The sequence below is a fragment of the Triticum aestivum genome, chromosome 3A (assembly GCF_018294505.1).
Source record: "Triticum aestivum cultivar Chinese Spring chromosome 3A, IWGSC CS RefSeq v2.1, whole genome shotgun sequence".
Lineage (NCBI taxonomy): Eukaryota > Viridiplantae > Streptophyta > Magnoliopsida > Poales > Poaceae > Triticum > Triticum aestivum.
The window spans coordinates 654,965,899-654,989,347 of NC_057800.1; the positions used below are offsets into that span (position 1 = coordinate 654,965,899).

Below are 23,449 nucleotides of genomic sequence, written 5' to 3' on the forward strand. Positions count from 1 at the left end.
AGACATAGAAAATTTGCAAAATACATAAGGCTCTGAATGTGACAGACCCATTGACTAAAGCTTCTCTCATAGGCAAAACATGATCACACCTTAGTGCTCTTTGGGTGTTAATCACATAGCGATCTGAACTAGATTATTGACTCTAGTAAAACCCTTTTGGTATTAGTCACATGGCAATGTGAACTAATCACATAAAGATGTGAACTATTGGTGTTAAATCACATGACGATGTGAACTAGATTATTGACTCTAGTGCAAGTGGGAGACTGAACGAAATATGCCCTAGAGGCAATAATAAAGTTGTTATTTATATTTCCTTATATCATGATAAATGTTTATTATTCATGCTAGAATTGTATTAACCGGAAACTTGATACATGTGTGGATACATAGGCAAAACAAAGTGTCCCTAGTATGCCTCTACTTGACTAGCTCGTTAATCAAAGATGGTTAAGTTTCCTAACCATATACATGTGTTTTTATTTGAGGAACGGGGTCACATCATTAGAGAATTATGTGATGGACAAGACCCATCCGTTAGCTTGGCATAATGATCATTTAGTTTTTCTGCTATTGCTTTCTTCATGACTTATACATGTTCCTCAGACTATGAGATTATGCAACTCCCGAATACCGGAGGAACACCTTGTGTGCTATCAAACATCACAACGTAATTGGGTGATTATAAAGATGCTCTACAGGTGTCTTCGATGGTGTTTGTTGAGTTGGCATAGATCGAGATTAGGATTTGTCACTCCGTGTATCGGAGAAGTATCTTTGGGCCCTCTCGGTAATGCACATCACTATGAGCCTTGCAAGCAATGTGACTAATGAGTTGGTTACGGTATGATGCATTACGGAACGAGTAAAGAGACTTGCCAATAACGAGATTGAACTAGGTATGATGATACCGACGATCGAATCTCGGGCGAGTAACATACCGATGACAAAGGAATAACGTATATTGTTATGCGGTTTGACCGATAAAGATCTTCGTAGAATATGTAGGAGCCAATATGAGCATCCATGTTCCGCTATTGGTTATTGAACGGAGATGTGTCTCGGTCATGTCTACATAGTTCTCGAACCCATAAGGTCCGGACGCTTAATGTTCGATGACGATTTATATTATGAGTTATGTGATTTGATGACCGAAGTTTGTTCGGAGTGCCAGATGAGATCACGAACATGACGAGGAGTCTCAAAATGGTCGAGAGGTAAAGATCGATATATTGGAAGGCTGTATTCGGACATTGGAAAGGTTCCGAGTGATTCAGGTAATTTTCGGAGTACCGGAGAGTTACGGGAATTCGCTGGGGGGAGTTAATGGGCCTTATTGGGCTTTAGTGGAGATAGGGAAGAAGGGCCATGAGGAGGCGCGCACCTCCCCCCTGCCCAAACCGAATTGGACAAGGGGTGGGAGCATGGCCCCCCTTTCCTTCTCCCTCTCCCTCCTTTCCTTCTTTCCTACTCCGAAAAGGAAAGGGAATCCTACTAGGACTTGGGAGTCCTAGTAGGACTCCCTACACTTGGCGCGCCCCTAGGAGGGCCGCCGACCTCTCTCCCTCCCTCCTTTATATACGTGGATAGGGGGTACCCCAAAGGCACTCCAAGATTTGTCTTAGCCGTGTGCGGTGCCCCCCTCCACAGTTACACACCTCGGTCATATCGTCGTAGTGCTTAGGCGAAGCCCTGTGCCGGTAACTTCATCATCACCGTCGCCACGCCGTCGTGCTGATGGAACTCTCTCTCGTCCTCAATTGGATCAAGAGATCGATGGACGTCATCGAGATGAACGTGTGCTGAACGCGAAGGTGCCGTATGTTCGGTGCTTAGATCGGTTGGATCGCGAAGACGTTCGACTACATCAACCGCGTTACTAAATGCTTCCGCTTTTGGTCTACGAGGATACGTGGACACACTCTCCCCTCTTGTTGCTATGCATCTCCTAGATAGATCTTGCGTGATCGTAGAATTGTTTTTGAAATACTGCGTTCCCCAACACGTGCATCAACAATCCTATCCCGGTGTACTGTTCTCGTCCCCTTGACCGAACCCTTGAAGTTCAACTTGATCCACCTAGTGTACAACCGGACACTCTCCTGTGAAGTGTCAGGGTTTCGAATGAAAATCGTCGCCTTTCACACACAACTCATTTACTAAAATCATTTCAACTTCAAACTTTTTATATGATTACTGCACACCATCCAAAGCCCCATGCTCAAATTTGAGCACTTTTTGAGTTGGTCTACTATTTTCAAGGCATTAACTTATTTTTCGATCACTAGAAAAAGCAGAACGCTCTTCGGTAGGAAATAGCGAGGAAACGAGCTTCAAAAGAGATGAAACTTGGCATTATGTCTTAATTGGACCCATGTGGGGTGTGGTAAAAATTTGAGAGCGTTGCGGCAAAAAATTGATCCACCTCGTGTGCAATGCTCCACTTTCTTCTCCATTTCCTCTTGGATGCTCATCATCATCATCATCATGCACTCTTCATCCGACAAATTCAGTTAATCGACAAACTCTTTTTGAATACATTCATCAAACTCATTGTTTTGAAACTCCCGTCTGACGAATCCATTCTTTTACCTACAAAAGAATAAAATAACAGTCTGGACATTTTCTCGAACACATAGAGGGCAAGGTGTATGACTGGAGGAGTAGGACGTATTGCATCTGCATCCGAGCCGATGACCGTGTCAGGGGCAGGGAGGATGACATGAGTGGTTTTGTGCCGGTGATGGCGGCCCTGTGGGGTCGGGAGGACGACAGAGCTAGTGGAGGAGAGGCGCGGACGAGGCAGAAGAGAGGAAACGAAGAGGGTAGGCCGGACTAGGTTAGGAACAATTTGAAGGGCTTTTGGCATGATTCGTCTTGGCGGACGCGTTCGGCGTGCCAGGGCTTTCTCATTTTCATCCCAGATATGGGCTGGGTTTGAGAGGTGTAGGACAACCCAAATGTATCGGACCGGTTTAAAGGGGGACAATTGGGTCACATTTTCAAGATCGGTCACTGATCAAGCCGTCCGCCCCGAACGTATAGAGGTGATTTGAGGGGTCCGTCTACAGATGCTCTAAGGTAGGGAGAAAGAAACTCCATGTACTACTAGGCAAACTTCTTCTGAAAAAAACATACTTCCTCTATTCCATAATATAGTGTGTATACATATTTTGAGAAGTCACACTTTACAAACTTTGACTAAGTTTATAGAATAAACTATTTATCTACAATATACAAAATATATAAAATATAAAACTACGTCTTATGATGAATATACTTGTATATGTTTGGCATGCTAGATGTAAATATTTTTCACCAATAATTTGATTAAAGCTGACGAGGTCTGATTTTTAAAAAGATTATACTCCTTAACCAGTGATCTAAACGCTCTTATAGGGAGCAAGTGAGTATTAGGCCCCACGTGCGAACTAATCTGTGGTTGGATGGTTAGAGGGACAATGGTATTCTAGCCCACCAGGGTTCAAGTTCTGTTGCTCGCATTATTCCTGGATTTATTTTAAGATTTTCAGTGATACGCTTTCAATAGGAAGAAACGAGTCGCCTACGATAACTTCGTAAATCTCAAGATGATATGTAGGCCCAGTCTCTCGAATGTGTTTATAGAAATAGAATGTGTGGATATACGTTTATAAGGGTGAGTATATACGCATATATATGAGTGCCTATCGTCTGTATTGCGTTTAGAGAAGGAAAAAATGCCCACGTTCAGTTGACCCGAGTCTTCTACACTCACCTGCTGCTGCCACCTTCGTCACCACCACCCGCAAACGGCGCATCATTCCCGCGCCTTCCTTCCCCAAACCCTAACCCGGACAGCCACACAGCGCGATGCCCTTATCCTCCTCTTCCCGCCGTCGCCGAGGCGGGCGCGGCGGACGACGCGGCCGCAATGCGCCGACGGCGCCGGCGGCCGCGGATGAGACGGAGACGAGGAACTGGGCGGAGCTGCCGCTGGACGCGATCTCGGCCATCCTCCACAAGCTCGACCACGTCGACATCCTGATGGGGGCGGGCCAGTTGTGCCGCTCCTGGCGCGGCGCCGCTCGCGACGAGCCCGAGCTGTGGCGCCGCATCAACATGCTAGGCCACGCCGACCTCGAGCACGAGCTCAACTTCCCCGGGATGGCGCAGGCCGCCGTCCGCCGCAGCGCGGGGAGGTGCGAGGCGTTCTGGTGCGAGTACGCCGCCGACCACGACTTCCTCCTCTACCTCGCCGACCAGTGAGATTTTGAATCCCCCAATCCCCTCCCCTCCCCTGATTTTAGGGGCTTTCGTTTTGATTTTATTTGTTCCGCATTGGCTGCACGTTCTGTTTTCGTCGCTATTCCCTGCAATGTATGTGTGCCTTTGGGTCACGAGTATTGTCTGCGGAAATTTTCGGTACAAATTTCTGTCCGTAGGAATCATGCAATTTTATTGTGAAATGGGAGTGAGGTTAGTGTAAACTAGCAACAGAATGCTTGCAATGTGCAACAATCTTTGTTAAGATAGCTTCCTAGTGTCTGTACTGAAGAGTGAAGATACGGTGTGCATAGATCTGATGCTGGTTGGTGATGATACAGCTGTACACGAGGTGCTCACATGGGGATTTTTTTATATATAAAAGAGAATTTCATCTCCGATTGCTAACATTAGAAACCATAGGTTCTTCGGATTACAGCGAATTTAAGTAGCAAAAGGTAAAATGCAACAGTTCCATGCACATGAACCTATTCCTCTGTGCCAGCACCAATCCCGTATTGAATGGAATGCTGAGTTGCCATCGAACGAAATGTTGATGTTGTGTTGACAGCCTATGCATTGGTCTTATACAATTGGGAAGGCTTTTTTGGTTTGGTTCGAAACAGAACACAGTTGCCAGTTAACTTTTCAGGGCTTCTGGGCAGTTTCTAGGGAAGCAGTCAATTTGGCAATCATTTTAGTTCTGTTGATTCTTAAACAGAACGAACTCAGTTGAGTTCATACGCTAGAGTGCAGAATTTTTCCTAATATGCAACCTGCTGTTACAGGCGTCGACAAGTTCGCATCCCTGAAATGTTCACTGTCCCTTAAATCTAACAATTGATTCTGAAAGTTTCCAATCAGGATGATTCTGACACCGCCTCAAGTTTTATTCTGCTGAATTTCTCTTATCCCAACATTTAGCCACCCGCAGGTGATTGATGTACCCCGCAACACACACATGAACCCATTCCTCTGTATCCACCTCTCATTTATAAGGAATGTTGAGTTTTACATCCAACCAAAACATTGATGTTGTGTCGTCAGCCTATGCATGGTCTGGCATTGAACTCAGCCGGGTTCTTCACATCTTCGTTTCTTAATGCGGTGTGGGAGGCTTCTTTGGATTGGTTTGAGAAAAAATTCATTTGGAAGTCAGCTTTTCAGGCTTCTGGCCATTTCCTGGTGTAACTGTCGAATTGGCAATAATTTGAGTTAAATGATATGGTTAAACAGAACAAACTCAGCTGAGTACATGTGCCAGAGTGCAGAATTTATCCTTATATGCAATCTGCAATTGCAGGCATCGACAAGTTAGCATCCCTGAAATTTTCTCTGTTAAACCTAGCAATTAATCATTAATTGAATTATACTAAATCCCTCTAAATTGTGTACCTATGATGCTATGCAATTATCTGAATTTATGAAATGTTCTATGCATGGACTGCGATTGGAGCCATGCAAGTCTTCCAAAACATTCACTCTAGCTGCCTATTTTATACAGCATGCTTATGCCTTTCCACACACACGGCATATTTATCGGTTATTGAGATCCAAGTGTTGTATTTGCAGGGCACCATCTCTTAAGAGCCTTCGCCTCATTTCTTGCTATGATGTTTTCGATGATGGACTCACTGAGGCGATAATGAAGTTCCCTTTGCTTGAGGAGCTCGAGCTTTCAGTGTGTCCAAATATGGATGACAGTGGTGTCTTTGGTGTTATCGGTAAAGCATGCCCACAGCTGAAACGCTTCAGACTGTGTAAGGATGTGTTCTTTGATTATGAAGCCAGTGAGCAGGAAAAGGACGAGGAAGCCCTGGGGATTGCGACTATGCACGAGCTACGCTCTTTGCAGCTGTTTGGCAATAGCCTCACCAACAAAGGGCTGACAGCCATCCTGGACAATTGCCGACACCTGGAGTCCCTTGACATCCGCCACTGTTTCAACGTCACCATGGACGATGCCCTGCGTGCAAAGTGTGCCAGGATAAGCACACTGAGGCTTCCGAATGACTCAACCGATGACTACGACTTCATTGTGAAGAGCCCTATTTGGAGGAATTCAGAGTCCTTTCTGGGTGATTATGTGGGATCTGATTCTGACTACGAGCTTGGCTCGGATGATTACGACGACTACTGCGATCCTTCCCGCTACCTTGATGGTGTGTATGAGGACGAGCTTAATGATGAAGCGAGGATGCTTCTCAGGGGCATGCGTATGCTTATGAAGTGAGCTCCATCGCGATGTTGCGATCGAAGTGGCCGGATGTTCCTCATTTCTTTTGCCAAAGTATCTGCACTACGCTAGGCATGGTCTGTACTTTGCCGCTTCTGTCAGTGCCGTGGATCCGCTTCTGCGTTGACTTGCCCTAGAATATCGTAGGCTCCGTTTCGTGCTTTGTCCAGCCATCTTACTAGTTGCTAGTAAAACATGTGGTTTGTTGGGAGTCCTTTACCTTTTCAGTTTAGTTGAAGTCGCTGTGAAATATGCTCTGTAGTAAGCACTGGTTTGCTTAGTTGTAAAGAACTCAATATGTTGATCGGTGCCTGTGCCTGTGCCTGTGGTGCATACCGCCCACGTTGCAGTTTCAGGACCTCGTAACTCTGTCAGGTGATTTTGGTCATCGCTCCGGTGACGTTTGCTGCAGCTCTTGTCGCCGGAGGTTGGAGCTTCCCAGTTCTTCAATATTAATCAACTGTGAAATGAGACTTCCGGGGAATTAAAAGGGCACGCATGGCCCATGTGCATCGACCAACTTTCACAGTTTTTCTTTGATTGACAGGGGTTAGCTGCATTTTTTTTAAATCTTTCTTCCCTGAATTTATTTGTCTCCCATTTCGATCAGTTGAGATGGCATATACTCTTCATGGAGGGAGTAGAAGGTAAATCCTGGGTTCCATGTATAGGATTGAAGTTGTTACGCATACTATAAATCTGGAGGTTAGAATCACAGTTGATAAAGTTGTACTTGCGGAAAGTATTGGCTTCTTGGGTTGTTGATAAATGTTAATCGAGTTAGAGGCACCCCCGCAAACATGAACAAATGATTTTTTTATCAGATTAAATTTGTCTATAAGGTGCCCTTTTTATCAAGTTAATGTTCATTATAGTTAACGCCATATATACTAATGTGTGGTTCTGCTACAGTGGCTGTTGCTTTTGGCCTATTGACCCTTGCCATGTTACAAAGGTAAGCAGGGCATTACTGTTTGTGAATATTGAATCCTGAAATTACCTAGTTAAGATGTTTAATTAGATTAGTCTCCCACCCATTTGTCCTCTAATCTTGAATAAGATTTTCGTTTGGTACTGCACTGCCTGCATTTTAGTTCAGGACCATCTGTTACACCGATGAATCCTTACTTAAACCAAAGTTTGCACATTGTGGTCAGCCCAAATTACTTCTCACAAGGACTGTTATTATGACTTCATGTGGACCTTTCAAAAATGTTTGTATGAGCAACTGTAAAAGCTAATCAAGATAATAGGCCTAAATGGTGGAGCTTAATCAATAAGCATCTGCATTTATAATCTACAAACTTCCTAAGATCTTGCTGGCCTCATCTTGCAAAAGCTTCCAAGCAGCATCCACATGTTTCTCCTCGGTCAGTGGTGCTCCAACGGCAAATCTCAAGACAAATTTTCCGGAAAGAACCTGTTGAAGAAAAAAGTACCACACAGGAAATCAGTGGATATTTATGCTTCATGAATACATATGGAGATCTTTGAAGGATCTGCTAATAACCAACCGTATGTGATATGAAGATCTTTCCACTTGAGTTACAGGTATCCATTAGGCTGTAGTTAAGGTTACGGCCATTGTCATCCTCCGAAGTTGGGGGCAGAAGGCGGAAACACACAAGGGAAAAGTTCCTTTGAGTTACTACCTAAATTAGTGAAGTAAATAAGATCTCTATAAAATAGAGATTTCCAATGGAAGAAGAAAACATGATGTTCTTTTGAACTACAGAAACAGAGAGTTCCATAGTATCATTAAATAGATGTACTAACTGGTTTATTTTCTCTGTTACCTCAAATCTTGAATCAGATAATACAAGTTGTTCAAACTGTTTAGCCAACTGTATGTGCTTTCTGATATAGCTCTGCAGGTTTTCCACGCCATAAAGCCTCAATACCATCCATAGCTTGAGTGATCTAAAATCAAAGCTCCACTTGGTAAGAGAAATCAATTCAATTGCCATACAAGGAACCGCCGCCTATAGTCTGAACAACAATGTGACGAGTCATACTGTCATAGTGACTGCACTTGGTAAGCTAGACGTTAACACATTGATATATGGTGTTGAGCAACATTAAATTGTAAGATTCTTTTTTTGTAATAGACATATGTGTATGAACTATATATTGATCCTCCAATTGCAAGCAAAGTAAATATAGTATAAAGGCTACAATTTCTCTAATAGGAACAATGATATTGAATAATGGGCAGGCCCACCTAACACAAACTGCTCAGATCTATTTTGATGGCACACTGTGAAGCCATCCAATACCACATGGGATACAAGCAAACTTTGGTTCCTTGGTGTTTTTTAAAATCATTTGACCACGCATTATTACCACTTGTGATTTATATAGCAATACCGAAGCTTATTGATAACACTTAATGTTAGGTAAATATTAGTTCTACAAAGAAGAAACTAGATGTAATTTATTGAAGTATTAATCTAATGTTGCATTCCTTGTCAAAATATCATGTACTAAACTGTATGTAAGAGATAAATAGTACACTTCACAAACGGTAATGAAATTGCCAAGAGGATTTCACCTAAAACGACGGCCAAGTGGAATTTGCCAATCCTTGAAATCAACAACGGAGTTTTCTTGGGAAGCCTGAAAATGTAAAACAGTTATAGCATCACAAAATGTTTACAAAAAACTCACAAACACTTTACAGGTATTTTTTTTATTAATTAGATTGCAGGCATCCATTGTTCTTTCAATATAAATGTTTTTTGTTTTCTCAAAATTTTATACTTCAGTTTGTCCAATCAGATTAAAATTGAGGGAATATTTATGTATCACATTACTACAAATAATGTAATTATTGAGAATTTCAACCAAGTTCTTGAACAATTACTCGGAAGATATTTCCCACAATGGTACGACCTGCGCCCGGGGGGCAGTAATTGGTCAGGTTTAACTCTTTTTCTCTTGCTTCATTTTAAAAAGTTGGAAAGTACCAACTCTTAATAACATACAATTGTATATAAAATAAAAAGAGCTCAAACTAGCACATTCCCACTAGAAAAGGGCTCCAAAGCTTCAGTATTGGATGGCTTCACAGTGTGCCATGTGGTATTGGATGGCTTCACAGTGTGCCATGTGGTATCACAATGTACCACTTTTAATAGGATTTGTAGTCCCAACGATAACCAGATGGTTAACACTAGAATTTGGAAAATGGGGAATTAGATAAGATAGCATTCATTCGCAATCCAGAAAACTCGACCTTTTCAAAAGGTAGATTAATCCACTACCATGAACAATAATAAAATTATGACAAGAGAAAAATAGAGAAGGGAAGGATATATCGAAACCTTATTCTTAAGATACTCTGGATTTGTAGATAATGCTTCTATGAGATAACTCTTGTCCTGTTTATTATGCATCATGTAAGTTTGTGCATTTGGTAGTATTGACATAATATTAATGTAATGCGTAGAAAAAACAAGTAAAGAAATATTCCAGATGTGTAAAACATGGTACTCCAATTGGAACATCATCACATGGCTTACCTTAACCCATAACAAGGAACAGTCGAAGTTTGTGAGAAACCATTTGTGTGCATTCATATTGAATGAATCAGCTTCTTCTACCCCGTCAAGGTGATGTCGGTACTCTGCGCATACACAAGCACTTCCAGCATATGCAGCATCAATGTGGAACCACATGTCATGGGCCTAACAAAAATAATAAACATATGCAATCGATCAATTTTTTATCAATATATTTAAATATATGTTTCTATAATTTGTCACAAGTATAATATACAAAATAATATAGTTAATAACAATGGGAATGTGGAACCAAACATTCCAAAAGCATTCTCCATAAAAGATCCCATAGATTGATCGAAACTTATTTCTTGCTCTACACAAATTTGCATTACTTAGGACTAAAATACGAAAAATAAACTAAATTTAGTTCTATAAAAAGAATTCCTCTTCAAAATTCTGGTCCCATCTAAAAATTTCTGGAGACCGTTGTTAACGGATTAGTTATCCATCAAAACGCAGATTTGTTCCTCAAAAGTGGACATAATAATTAGGTCTTCAACTAGCAGCAACAAAATAGTGTTCTATGCATAGCTGGTAGAAGTTCAACATTCTTTTAGAAAATATATAAATAGAAAACATTAAATACATAGATGGATTTCATTATACTAATATTGATAATTTCCTAATTATCACAAGCAACGGGCTCAAACACCTGTGCTATCTTTCCTAATTTATGCAAGGGGTCCACGGCCGATGAAGATGTTGTGCCGACCTGAAACAAATAAATTCTTTAGAAGATAACATGGAGAAAAAATATAGATTGTACTAATGAGTAGATAAAAATCTAAGCACAACTATTAAAATAAGAGAATGCCATTTAAGTAATTACTTTCTGTAACATTTATCATGTTACTGTTAAGTATATTTGGATTTCCCAAACTTCTCCATCAGTCTGGGCTTTTGGTTCTACTGGTTGGTGCGTTAAAATTATTTGGTTTGACCGCGTCCACCCGAAAAGAACCACAACAAAAGATGAGCAGCTGATCAGGGTCATCGAACAGGTAGTGGCCTAATATGGCGGTAGATTAGGGAAGCTCTATGGAGGATTCAGCAATGGCCAAGACCCTCATGCTCGCAAGTCAAGAGCATGATCTTGATCATCTACATTAGGATAAAAATATTGCCCTCCTTCACTCAGATGTTTGCATATCCACTACAATGACATATATCGTGAGAATGGCCTAGTTGCAAATTCAGGGCTAATATGCTATAGAAGGCTGAGGCTCATGAGTGGCGGACGCAGGGGCCCGAGGACTTCGCCAACTTCTCCCCTAGACTAGGTTTTGGGTCGAGTTGTATGGTGCGGTGTTGGTCTTCTTTAGGACTTGTGCAAAAACTTCTTTTCTATCAATGGATCGAAACACAAGGCTTTTGCATTTTCGCGAAAAAAAGTAGGCTTAGTTTGGGAGCTCAGCTTTATTGTATTAGAGTTATATTAGTCATGTCTTTTGGCCTTTCATTCTAGTCTTTTGGCATCCTCTTGTTGTCTGATAATACTAGTTGCATTCCTAACATGGTATTAGAGCTTTAGGCATTTTTTTTCGCACACCGCAACTTGTGCTCCGATCCAATTGCGCGGCCGCGTTCCTGCTTTCTCCGGCTGTGCTGCTCCACGTTGTGTGCTGCTCTTGCCCTCAACCGCCACTGCAAGCGTGAACAAGCCACTCCTCTTCCCGAATCAAGCCTCCAGCCGCCGATCTCTGTTGCATCCTGATGCCGATCTCTGTTTGCATCCTGCCGCTGATCTGCTACGTTCAGGCCGTACGCCGTCATCCCGCTGATTTTGCCGCCTGCCGCCGTACGCCGGATCTCGCCGTCCTCCGCTGCCAACCGGCTCGGCCGTCGTCTCATCTCCCAGCTTGGTCGCGTCTCCTCAAGATCGGCCACTCTGCGGCTGGCTTCCCAGGCTTCCACCACCGGCCGCCGTCTCCTCAAGGTCGGCCCGCTGCCGGTTGACTTCCCAGGCTGTCGCCGCCTGTCGCCGCCGGGCGTCCCCAGGGTGTCGCTGCCGGTCCCGGCCCGGTCCGCCGCCTGTCACCCGTCCGGTCCTTCCCTCTCTGCGCGGCTGTGGCGCTGTGCTGCTCGCTGCCCGCGGGCGCTCGCAAGGTCGCGAGGTCACGCGTGTCGCCTGAAACTGCTGCTGCTGGTTCACGTCTGATCGTGATCCAGATCTGTTGGTTGTTCTTTCAAAAAAAAGAGAGAGAGTAAAAAAAGAGGCAAAAAAAAGAGTAAAAAAAAGAGAGACATGTCGTTTCCGTCGGGCCTGCATTTTCGTTGCTGCCCACAAACTACCGATGGTGTTCCCTATATTGATCCCGTCTCACATATGCGCCGCCGCTCGGTGTTTGGTGCTCGTCCGCCTTTGATGTTGCCCTCTATGGCGTCTTCAGCAGGCTGTGATGGTCGTTATTCGTCGACTCTTCTAGCGGCTTCTGCCTGTGGTGGTGGTGCCTGCTCTACACCGACTCCCCTTGCCGCTTCCGCGCGCGTCGGTGACAACTACTCTCAGTCGACTCTACACATGGCTTTTACGGGTGGTGGCAACCGCTCTTCGTCAGCAGATGGTTCTACCTCGACGTCTACCACTATGTCTTTGTCCGCACATGAGATTGCACAACTCCGATACCTTCTTGATACTTGGGATTCTTCACCGATAGGTTCTGCTAGTTCTGCGCCTGAGTTTTTGGGCAATGAGAGACCACCTTCTACTCATTCAGGTACATCCTCATGGATTTTTGATACTGGTGCATCTTTTCATATGACTTATGATTCCTCCACTTTGATATCCATTCGACCTGTCAAGTCTCCTGTTCATGTTCATACTGCTGATGGTACTTCCCTCCCTGTCGCTAGTCAAGGCACTCTTAGCACATCTTCCTTTCTTGTTCCCTCTGTTGCTCATGTTCCTCGACTTAGCATGCAACTCTTTTCAGGTAGTCAGATTGTTGACTCTAATTACAGGGTCAATCTCGACTTTGATTCATGTTCTGTTCAAGATCGTCGCACAGGCGCTCTGCTTGGTGCTGGCCCTCGACGCCATGATGGTCTTTGGGAGCTTGACTGGCTTCGTCTTCCCTCTGATGCCACCGCCGCTAGTCTCGTTGCCCCTGTTGCCTCATCTGTTAGCTCTTTTCAGCAGTGGCATCATCGTCTTGGCCATTTATGTGGTTCTCGTCTCTCATCTTTAGTTCATCGTGGTGTTCTGGGGTCTGTCTCCGGCAACGCCTCGTTGGATTGTCTTGGTTGTAGGCTTGGTAAGCAGATTCAGCTACCCTATCCTCACAGTGAGTCGGTGTCTAAGCATCCTTTTGATTTGGTTCATTCAGATGTTTGGGGTCCTTCTCCCTTCGCTTCGAAAGGGGGTCATCGCTACTATATTCTCTTTATAGACGATTTTACTCGCTACACCTGGATCTATTTCATGTCTTCTCGTAGCGAGGTCTTATCTATATACAAAAAATTTGCTGCCATGGTTCATACCCAATTCTCCACTCCTATTCGTGTTTTTCATGCAGATTCTGCTGGTGAGTATATCTCTCGTGCGTTGCGAGGATTTCTTGCTGAACAGGGTACTCTTCCCCAGTTCTCTTGTCCTGGTGCTCATGCTCAGAATGGTGTGGCTGAGCGCAAGCATCGTCACCTTCTTGAGACGGCACGTGCGATGATGATTGCTGCCTCTCTTCCGCCTCACTTTTGGGCTGAGGCTATTTCCACTTCCACATATCTCATCAATATTCAACCATCTGCTGCTTTGCAGGGTGGTATTCCTTTCGAACGTCTTTTCAATCGTTCTCCTGATTATTCGACGCTTCAGTTGTTTGGTTGTGTTTGCTATGTTCTTCTTCCCCCACGTGAACGCACCAAGCTAACCACTCAGTCTGTTGAGTGTGTCTTTGTAGGATACAGCGATGAACATAAGGGTTATCGGTGTTGGGATCCTGTCGGTCCTCGGATGCGTATTTCTCGGGATGTGACTTTTGACGAGTCTCGTCCTTTCTACCCACGACCATCCTCCTCGACCTTTTCTGTGGAGGACATCTCTTTTCTCACATTTCCCGATACACCTCCCTTTGTGCCCCATATTCCTACTCCTCCTCCCCCCGTTGTTGTAGATACGACACCATCCTCTCCAACTGTTTCTTCCCCTCACACGTCGCATGACTCTCCACCTTCATCCCCGATACCTTCTTCATCTCCATCTTCATCAACGATTCCTTCCCCATCAACACCGATGTCTTCCCCATCTCCATCTCCTGTGATTCCTACCCGTCCATCTTTTCCTTTCCATTACACTTGCCGTCCACGTGTTGTGGATGGGTCCACTGATGCGCCATCTACTTCTGGTGTGCCTTCTTCCTCATCTCAGCCGACTTATGGTCTTCGACCTCGGCCTTGTCCTCCTCCTGATTGCTATTCTCCTTCCCAATATGGTCTTTCGGCTATACTTGAGCCTACCTCTTATCGTGATGCTATTGTTCATCCCGAATGGCAGTTTGCGATGGCCGAGGAGCTTGCTGCTCTTGAGCGCACTGGCACATGGGATCTTGTTTCTCTTCCTCCTGGTGTTCATCCCATCACTTGTAAGTGGGTCTACAAGATTAAGACTCGCTCTGATGGTTCTCTTGAGCATTATAAAGCTCATCTTGTGGCTCGTGGCTTTCAGCAGGAGCATGGTCGTGATTACGATGAGACTTTTGCTCCTGTGGCCCATATGACCACTGTTCGCACACTTCTTGCTGTGGCCTCTGTTCGTCACTGGTCTGTATCTCAGCTTGATGTTAAGAATGCCTTTCTTAATGGTGAGCTACGTGAGGAGGTTTACATGCAGCCACCACCTGGGTATTCTGTTCCTGATGGCATGGTTTGCCGTCTTCGTCGCTCTTTATATGGCCTTAAACAAGCCCCTCGCGCCTGGTTCGAGCGTTTTGCCTCTGTAGTGACTGTCGCTGGCTTTTCAGCGAGCGCTCATGATCCGGCGTTGTTTGTACACCTTTCTGCTCGTGGCCGCACTCTTCTTCTTCTATATGTTGATGACATGATCATCACTGGCGACGATTCTGAGTATATTTCTTTTGTCAAGGCCCGTCTCAGTGAGCAGTTTCTTATGTCTGATCTTGGTCCTTTTCGTTACTTTCTTGGGATTGAGGTTTTTTCTACCTCTGATGGCTTTTTTATTTCTCAAGAAAAGTATATTCAGGATCTTCTTACTCGTGCGGCTCTTAGTGACGAGCGCATTGTTGAGACTCCTATGGAGCTCAATGTTCAACTTCGCGCTTCTGATGGTGAGCCCTTGTCTGATCCGACACGCTATCGTTATCTTGTTGGCAGCCTTGTCTATCTTGCTGTCACTCGTCCAGATATCTCCTATCCTGTCCATATTTTGAGTCAGTTTGTTTCTGCTCCCACTTCGGTGCACTATAGTCATCTTCTTCGTGTTCTACGATATCTTCGTGGCACGATCTCTCATCGTCTCTTTTTCCCTCGTTCTAGCTCGTTACAGCTCCAGGCCTATTCAGATGCTACATGGGCTAGTCATCCTACGGATCGCTGTTCACTTTCTGCTTATTGTGTTTTTCTTGGTGGTTTTCTCATTGCCCGAAAGACGAAGAAACATACCGCAGTTTCCCGTTCGAGTGCAGAGGCTGAGTTACGAGCTATGGCTCTTTTGACGGCAGAGCTGACTTGGTTACGATGGTTACTGGAGGGTTTTGGTGTTTCTGTTACTACACCTACCACCCTCTTGTCAGACAGTACGGATGCTATCAGTATTGCGCGAGATCCCGTGAAGCATGAGCTTACCAAGCATATTGGTGTTGATGCTTATTATGTGCGCGCTGCTGTGCAGGATCATGTTATTGCTCTTCAATATGTGCCTTCTGAGTTACAGCTTGCAGACTTCTTCACGAAGGCCCAGACTAGAGCACAACATGGATTTCACCTCTCCAAACTCAGTGTTGTGGATCCACCATGAGTTTGAGGGGGGGGGGGGGGGGGGTGTTAGAGTTATATTAGTCATGTCTTTTGGCCTTTCATTCTAGTCTCTTGGCATCCTTTTGTGGTCTTTTGACATCCTCATGTATGTGTATATATGATGGCTTTGGCCTCCTGATAATACTAGTTGCATTCCTAACATATTGAAACTATGGTATTCCAAAACTGAAGTATTGGAGTGCCTGGCAAATGAATACTGCAGTTTCATACAATACTTCAGTTTATAGAAAAAAGTGGTCGGGAGTGAAGTTTTCAATATGGCAAAAAAACTGCAGTTTTGCACAATACTTCAGTTTATAAACCACATTATTTATTGGATCCAAACGCTTTAAAGTATTTGATACTTCAATATTTTTAGAAACCAAAGTATTATCAGAATACTTCAAAAAAAACTGAGCTCCCAAACGGACCCGTAATCAACAGTAATAGGGAAGGGGATGTTCTATATCCAATGCAGAATGCAAGGATCGAATTCAAGGATCGAATTCAATCTTATTTACAAGACACAGAGAAGACAACTATGTAATGACTGTACCATGACACTAGTACTAAGCATTTTTAATCTTTTAAATGGGATTGAATTAATCATGAAATTTGCATGGATGTAGAACATGCATTGTAGTATAAGTGTATAACTAAAAATTATTGAGATTACTTCAAACTTATACGCCATATTCTCACGGAATTTACAACTTTTGAGGGTCATTTTCACATAATTTCTCCATGATCATAAATTGCCCCCATCCCCAACACAAATCCCCCGCACACACAGACTGCACCATGCGCTAGTACACAAGAATCAAGAACGGAATAATTCAAGAGAACACACGACTGTGAAATTTTTTAATACATAAATGCAGCTCCCGTAATTTTGCACAAAGATAGTTGGAAGACAGACTAGTATCAAAATTGTGAACTTGCAGAAGATTTTTTCTGAACTTTCAGTATATTGACTCAAAGTTATATAATTAAAGTATAGTAAATCATGTCAAGACTTAAATGTTGAAATTTCCCCAAGTTTAATTTTCATTAACCTAAGAAGCTTGCATACAAAGAAATCACAGCTTATTGCTTACTGTTGCACAGATGAAGAATGGTATCAACCCAGATGACAAGTCAACGGAAATGGCTTCACTAACTGCTTCAGGTGCAACGGCGTAACTATTACTGTAGTCAGCCTTCACAAGTCTGAAGTTCTCTGGGAAAATTCCTGCAATCTATAAAAATAAGAATTATATCTTAGGAAAAACAGATAAAAAAGGTACAAGAACATAATTCACATTATCTAACTGCTTCATTGTCATTCTTTGAATAACATCAAATCCAAAAAACCGACAAAGACAGGTAATTTATTCATATTTCATAACAAATGATAACTAGAAATCATTCTAGTGAGACTTGAGTTGTATTACATATGCATACCTGGCATGCCTTTTGCAGAGCAGAATGTGTCTGATCAGATGCATAAACTACTAATTTTTCAAGGGATTTTTTCCCGTGCATTTCTAAGGTTCTATCTCGTGCAGCCAATAGTACAACAAGGACAGCTTCACTGGCACTACCCTGGATTACTCCACCAACCGCTGTAAAGAGGGACGCAGTAGAGAAACTCAGAAGCATGACTTTAGCTAAGGGCAATAGATAGCAGCTCTATGTACCATTCTACTATAGAAGAATCTATAAATTAGATGTCTCGGATCAAGGATAGTCCAAATCACAGTCTGTATCACATGATCATAGAACCCTATGAAACTATTCCGATTCCGATCGACATATAGGACAATAACAGCTTGGCAGCATATGACTCAAGTTCCATGGTTCGGACCATACGATCTCTGGAGCCATAATTTTTTTAGGTCAGATCCTATTCATGATTATAAGATCCACGAACATGAAAATAATCCTACATAGGACCATCATTTTGGCAATATTGATAATCTCGCACAACCTGGCTACATAGTTATGCGATTGCTAATTAATTGTACATTTTTTGCGGGTAAATTAATGGTACATCTTGATAAGTATTACAACCGCTCAATAATGTAGATTGTCCTAGGGTGCATACCATCAGCTATTCAAAAGTATGGCTGTGTGAAAAAGCATATAACTGATTGTGGAAATAATGTCGCTGGATTTCTGTTTCATGTTTTTATAGCACAATATGATTGAAAATTATAGTTAGTATCTTGCATTGGAGCCTGAAAGAAAGTAAGAAATGACCACATTTTTTTGGAGCAGCTGTAAAAAGTAGTTCGGTATTCTACGTAGTAATGGTAAACTAGACAAAACGATCAATATGTCAAGAAGGAAACAAGAAACGTTACCTTAATAAATAAAGAATGGAAATACACGATAAGTAAGGGATGTTCCACATAGTGTTTGTTAATCGTAACCTTATCATTTATATCATATCTAGAGATGCAAATTAATTAAAAGGCGCTACATATAAAGAACAGAATTGCAAAAATATATGTTGTGATCAACAAATAGTTTGTGCATCAAGCTAAAAAATATGATTGCAGCCTTACCAGATGATAGAAACTGGCTTGGAAGCTTAAGCATTTTTGCAAACCAGTCTAAGACTATAACCTCTAACTCGGTTGCAGCAGGAGAGGTTATCCAACTGAAGCCAACGATGTTAAAGGCAGCACTAAGCATCTCCCCCAGGAATCCAGCAGTGCTACTATCTGAGGGATAGTAAGCAAAATAATTTGGACTTTGCCAGTGAGTTACTTACTATCTTCTCTCGTATATCTGGGCATCAGAAAAGTTTTATGAATATAATTTAGGATTGGTTAAGCATAGTTTATGGATTGCAATTGATAAAACGTAAATTCCAATGTCATTTGAAAGTGCACTAGAAGGAAGATCACCATCAAAAAGGGCATCCAAAGTGTCAGGTCGATTTGGAGCTGAATCTGGAAGAAGTTCATTTAGATATCCTGGCTGCAACGAAAACACCCGTTCAATGGATGTCGATGCACAAATCTTATTAGAGTGCCAAATATAGTACTTAACACAATCCATCTTCTGTAGACAAACGAGTAGTATGTTTGACTGTTTTCTTAGTTCTTTAATGGTAACATCACCATTTCACAACATGACGGATGCACAGTTTTGTATCCCTTAAAATAAAGAGAGAAGGAAAATGATGTTCCAAGTCCTTGTACATAGTGGCTATGATGCACAGATGCTTCTGAAAAGTGATATATCAGGCGTATCGGATACGGGTCCTCCCCACCACTGCAGTTTAACCATATTTTCTCAAGATATCCAGGAAGGGAATCATACCGTGACCAAATGTTACCGATCCTATGTTGAGCTGCTTCATATCGAAGTTACGACGACCGAAGAATTTATTTTTTTGGATTAGATTATATATGTATATAGGCGATCAAAGTACCAGAGAGTTATTTATAGAATGGGTTAAACTAGTGGCTGGGTCAATTGGCGAACAAGTCATATTAAGTAGGAGATAATGTTGCAGAAGCAGCATCTGAGCAAACTCCCAGGTTAAAAAAAACAAGTTTGAAAAAAATAGCAAGTTCGTATTGCAGGATTTGGAGAAGAGTCAAGAGTGATCGTGCCTGGACTTGACTGAGGACGGAAAATGTCTCGATGGATTTATAGTAGTCGGCAATGAAATCCACCATCCGGTGCCCGCACTCCCGAAGCTGCTCTGCATCCATCGGCCGCATCGACCAGCCGCCATCATCTCCATTGCCGGTACCACTCCCGTCCCTTGGCAACAACAAACCAAGAAAACGTTTAGCACGGGGCATTCAAAAATATCGATCTGCGGGCATGAGGATCGATGAGATGTTCACATGATAGGGTTTGCAATCCTGGCAGGAGAGGGAGATTGCAAGCGAGAGAGATGAGGGAGTAGGCGATCAGCACATACGGTTATATATCACATGTACCGTGAGCCTTGGCTACCAAGGAAGAGATCTTACTACCTCGTATCAACCTATAAACAACCGAATAAATAGAAAAAATACGGTTCATAAACAACCGAATAAATAGGAAAGATACGGTTCATAAACAACCGAATAAATAGGAAAGATAGGGTTGGTAAGATCCTAATCTGTATCTCTACTATTAACTAGTAAACAAATCCATACAGGTATAATATTTGGAATTTGTACTCTAAGATGACCCCTTCTCTATAAACAAAAGCAGAATTAATTGCGAACCCATCAATTATGGTCTGAGGATGACATGTGAATTTCAAGCAACACACGAGAAAATCATATTGTATACAAAAATGCCACAAAACAATAGCAATCGACTGGATGAACAACTTCTTCATAGTATGGTCATAGCCCATTTAGTCTATTGTATAGTAAAAATGGAATCAAATATCAGAATGTTTATTTCCTTGGGTGAACTTCAAAGGAACATATAAACATTGTCCATGTGAACGTAGTGTCAATGCAAAGTTTGAAGAACCCCCCCCCCCCCCCCCCCCCAAAAAAAATAGCAATCCCGGAACAAGTGAATTAGTCTCCTTCTTGGATTTGGGCTGCTTGTTATCCTCAGAATTTGAAGCCTTGACGGCGGTGGTAAAGCCACTCATGGGAGTACATAGCGGGCATCCCTGTGACCAGGAAAGGTCAGAAAGTCCCCCCAATCCGAATTTATCTCAACTTCTGGTGTGAGGCATGGTCTCCATGTGACATATTAGCCAAGCCACATTGACATTCTAGATAATCTCCCTCATGTTAGTTGAGGGACCAACTGTCCACATAATCCTCATTTTTTCCCTAACATTTGGTTTAGACCACCACATACACATTGGCTACTGTTATTATTTGATGAATAGCCACAAGATGTTGGAAGTTCTCGTCTTCTTGTCAAGAAGTGTTCTTAAAATTAGTTTCATAATTAGTAGAGATATATGACATGATCAGGTTGTACTTTATAGTACTAAGAAGGCAGCATGAATTAATACCAAAGGCATTTGATTAAACTACAGCCCCCTTGAAGAACAGGATCAGAATCAATCAATTCATAAGGTAGCTTACTCACAGAACAATGCACTATATTCAACTCAGTTAGCATACAACAATTAGTAGAGATATATCACGTGATCAGGTTGCACTTTACAGTAATAAGAAGGCAACATGAATTAATACCAAAGGCATTTGATTAGACTACAGCTCCCTTGAAGAACAGGATCACAAGCAATCAATTCATAAGGTAACTTACTCACAGAACAATGCATTATATTCCACTCAGTTAGCGTACAGCAATTAGTAGAGATATATCACGTGATCAGGTTGCACTTCACAGTACTAAGAAGGCAGCACGGATTAATACCAAAGGCATTTGATTGAACTACACTTCACTTGAAGAACAGGATCACAAGCAACTAAGTTGATTATATTTTTCAGCAAGTGCACGTACCAAGAAAACAGCAGCAGGTGTTCAATTCAAACATATATGCAGACATACAATAAGTACTACTATAAAAATTAGACTCCTCCTAAGCTGAGATGGCAATACATGTAAGAACTGTACCAAACCAACCTGAGTATTGTTCAAAAACAATTAGTATGTGCTCTCACAATAGAGCACAGATCATAACTTATAATTCAGAGATACGTGTATGCTCTTAGTGGGCACCTCGCCGCTATAAGAGGAATTACCGTCGCCGGTCCAGATGGAGATCTTGCTTAGCATGGGGCTCTCGTCCAGCTTGAAATCCATGTAGAGAATAACAAGCTCGCCCCAGCAACAAATTCAGGACAGAAAAAGGATAACACACATAGAAGATTAAATTTGTGTTTCGAATGGATGCCCTCATCTAGCTAGCTCTTGTCGACCGACTTCACCTGCGGTGCACACATACATATACAGGCGGCAGGAGGAAATCAAGATCAATTTTAAGTCTAAAAGCATGCCCAGATTAAACCGAACTAATCAAGTTAGAATATCTGAAATTAGAAAATAGATCTGCGTTGTTGATTCAGATCCTTGCGTCCGCCTGGCCATGGTGTTGCACGTGGCCATGTTGATTTCAGATCCTTGCGTCCTTGAATATTGAAATTGAGAAGATTTCCTTATGTACTACACAGAGGGAGAACCATGGCTCTCTCAGCTTCTTGCAGCTAGGTCGAGAAACATAGGCGAGGAGTCGTCGGCACGTCGTCTGTTTCGAATAGCCCGCCAGAGAAATCCATCGCCGCGGCCGAGCCCGCTGTGTCCCATGTGGCTCCCGCGGGGCGAAGGGCGCGGCTGCGACCTGCGGCGAAGGGTGCTGCTGCGGGAGGCGGCGAACGACGCGGGAGGAGGAGCAGGGCGAGAGGTCGAGGAGCAGGGGCGAGAGGTCGTGTCGTACGTGCGGTGCGGGCAACGGTTTTTTTCTAAGGGAAGTGTTTAGAAACGGCGCACCGGTCGAACCGTTCCGCCGGTTCACACGCCACGCTGGCAAACGCGCCCGCGCATCCCCGCCTCCTTCCTTACGCGCCTCCATACCCTACCTTCAGCCTACGTGCGCGCACCTCCCCTCCCCCGAGCTGCGACTGGGCCTTCACGAACTCCATCGCCGGCGGCCAGGCGCTCCCTCGCCGGCCGTCATGGTTGCCTGCTGCGATGGCCAGATCCATCCTCAACCTACAGCCTTCAAGGGCGCGCATCCCCTCCCCTCCTCCTCCTCCCGGGCAGCGACTGGGCCACCACAAGCTCCATCGCCGGCGGCCAGGGCGCTCCCTCGCCGCCCACCATAACTGCCTGCCCGCCATGCCCGGATCCACCGCGTATAGAAGTGTTGCAACTGTCACCTAAAAAAGCTTCAACGGCCATTAAAAAAAGCTTCAACCATAGACATAGAAAGCTTCAATGGCACTGCACAACAAGGGGAAGCTGCAACCATAGTTGAATTTTGCTACTACCGGCGAAGCTTTTTGCTACATCCATCAGGCGGAGCTCGGACCTCGCGACGACGACAACGATGTTTTGCTGCAACCGTAGCAGGATTTTGCTACAACTAGCATCGTTTTTTGCTACAACCGGCATAATGTTTTGCTACATCCATCATGGCCGAGCTGCGACCCGCGACGACGACGACGGCTTTTTGTTACAACTGTCATAGGTATTTGCTACGTCCGGCAACGAGCTTTGTTACATCCATTTATTTTTTTAGAATGCAAATGTTCGCTACAACCCATTCTTTTTTTGTTGCAACCATGTCTCCATTTTGCTACAACCAACAACGAAAAATGCTACAACGGCCAATTATATTTGCTGGAACCAGTCAATCGTCAGCGAGGCGGAGCTGCATCCATGGCGTGCGCAGGCAGGATCCATCCATGGCGAGCGCGGCCATCGGAGCTGCATCCATGGCGAGCGCGGCCAGAGGAGCTACATCCATGGCGAGCGCGGATCTCCGACGAGCGCGGGCGGCGGAGCT

At 43.5% G+C, this 23,449-nt stretch overlaps 1 protein-coding gene and 1 pseudogene across 1 annotated transcript; one reads left to right on the forward strand and one right to left on the reverse strand.

The window, feature by feature from the left end:
• The first annotated feature begins 3,763 nt into the window (after positions 1-3,763).
• On the forward strand, positions 3,764-6,971 carry LOC123062968 (putative F-box/LRR-repeat protein 23). The gene is made up of 2 exons (XM_044486678.1): positions 3,764-4,244; positions 5,818-6,971. Exons 1-2 carry the CDS (start codon positions 3,853-3,855, stop codon positions 6,476-6,478), a joined length of 1,053 nt encoding a protein of 350 aa, XP_044342613.1. The 5' UTR covers positions 3,764-3,852; the 3' UTR covers positions 6,479-6,971.
• Positions 6,972-7,610: 639 nt separating this feature from the next.
• Positions 7,611-22,343, reverse strand: LOC123062969 (tryptophan decarboxylase 2-like; annotated as a pseudogene).
• Between the last annotated feature and the right edge of the window lie 1,106 nt (positions 22,344-23,449).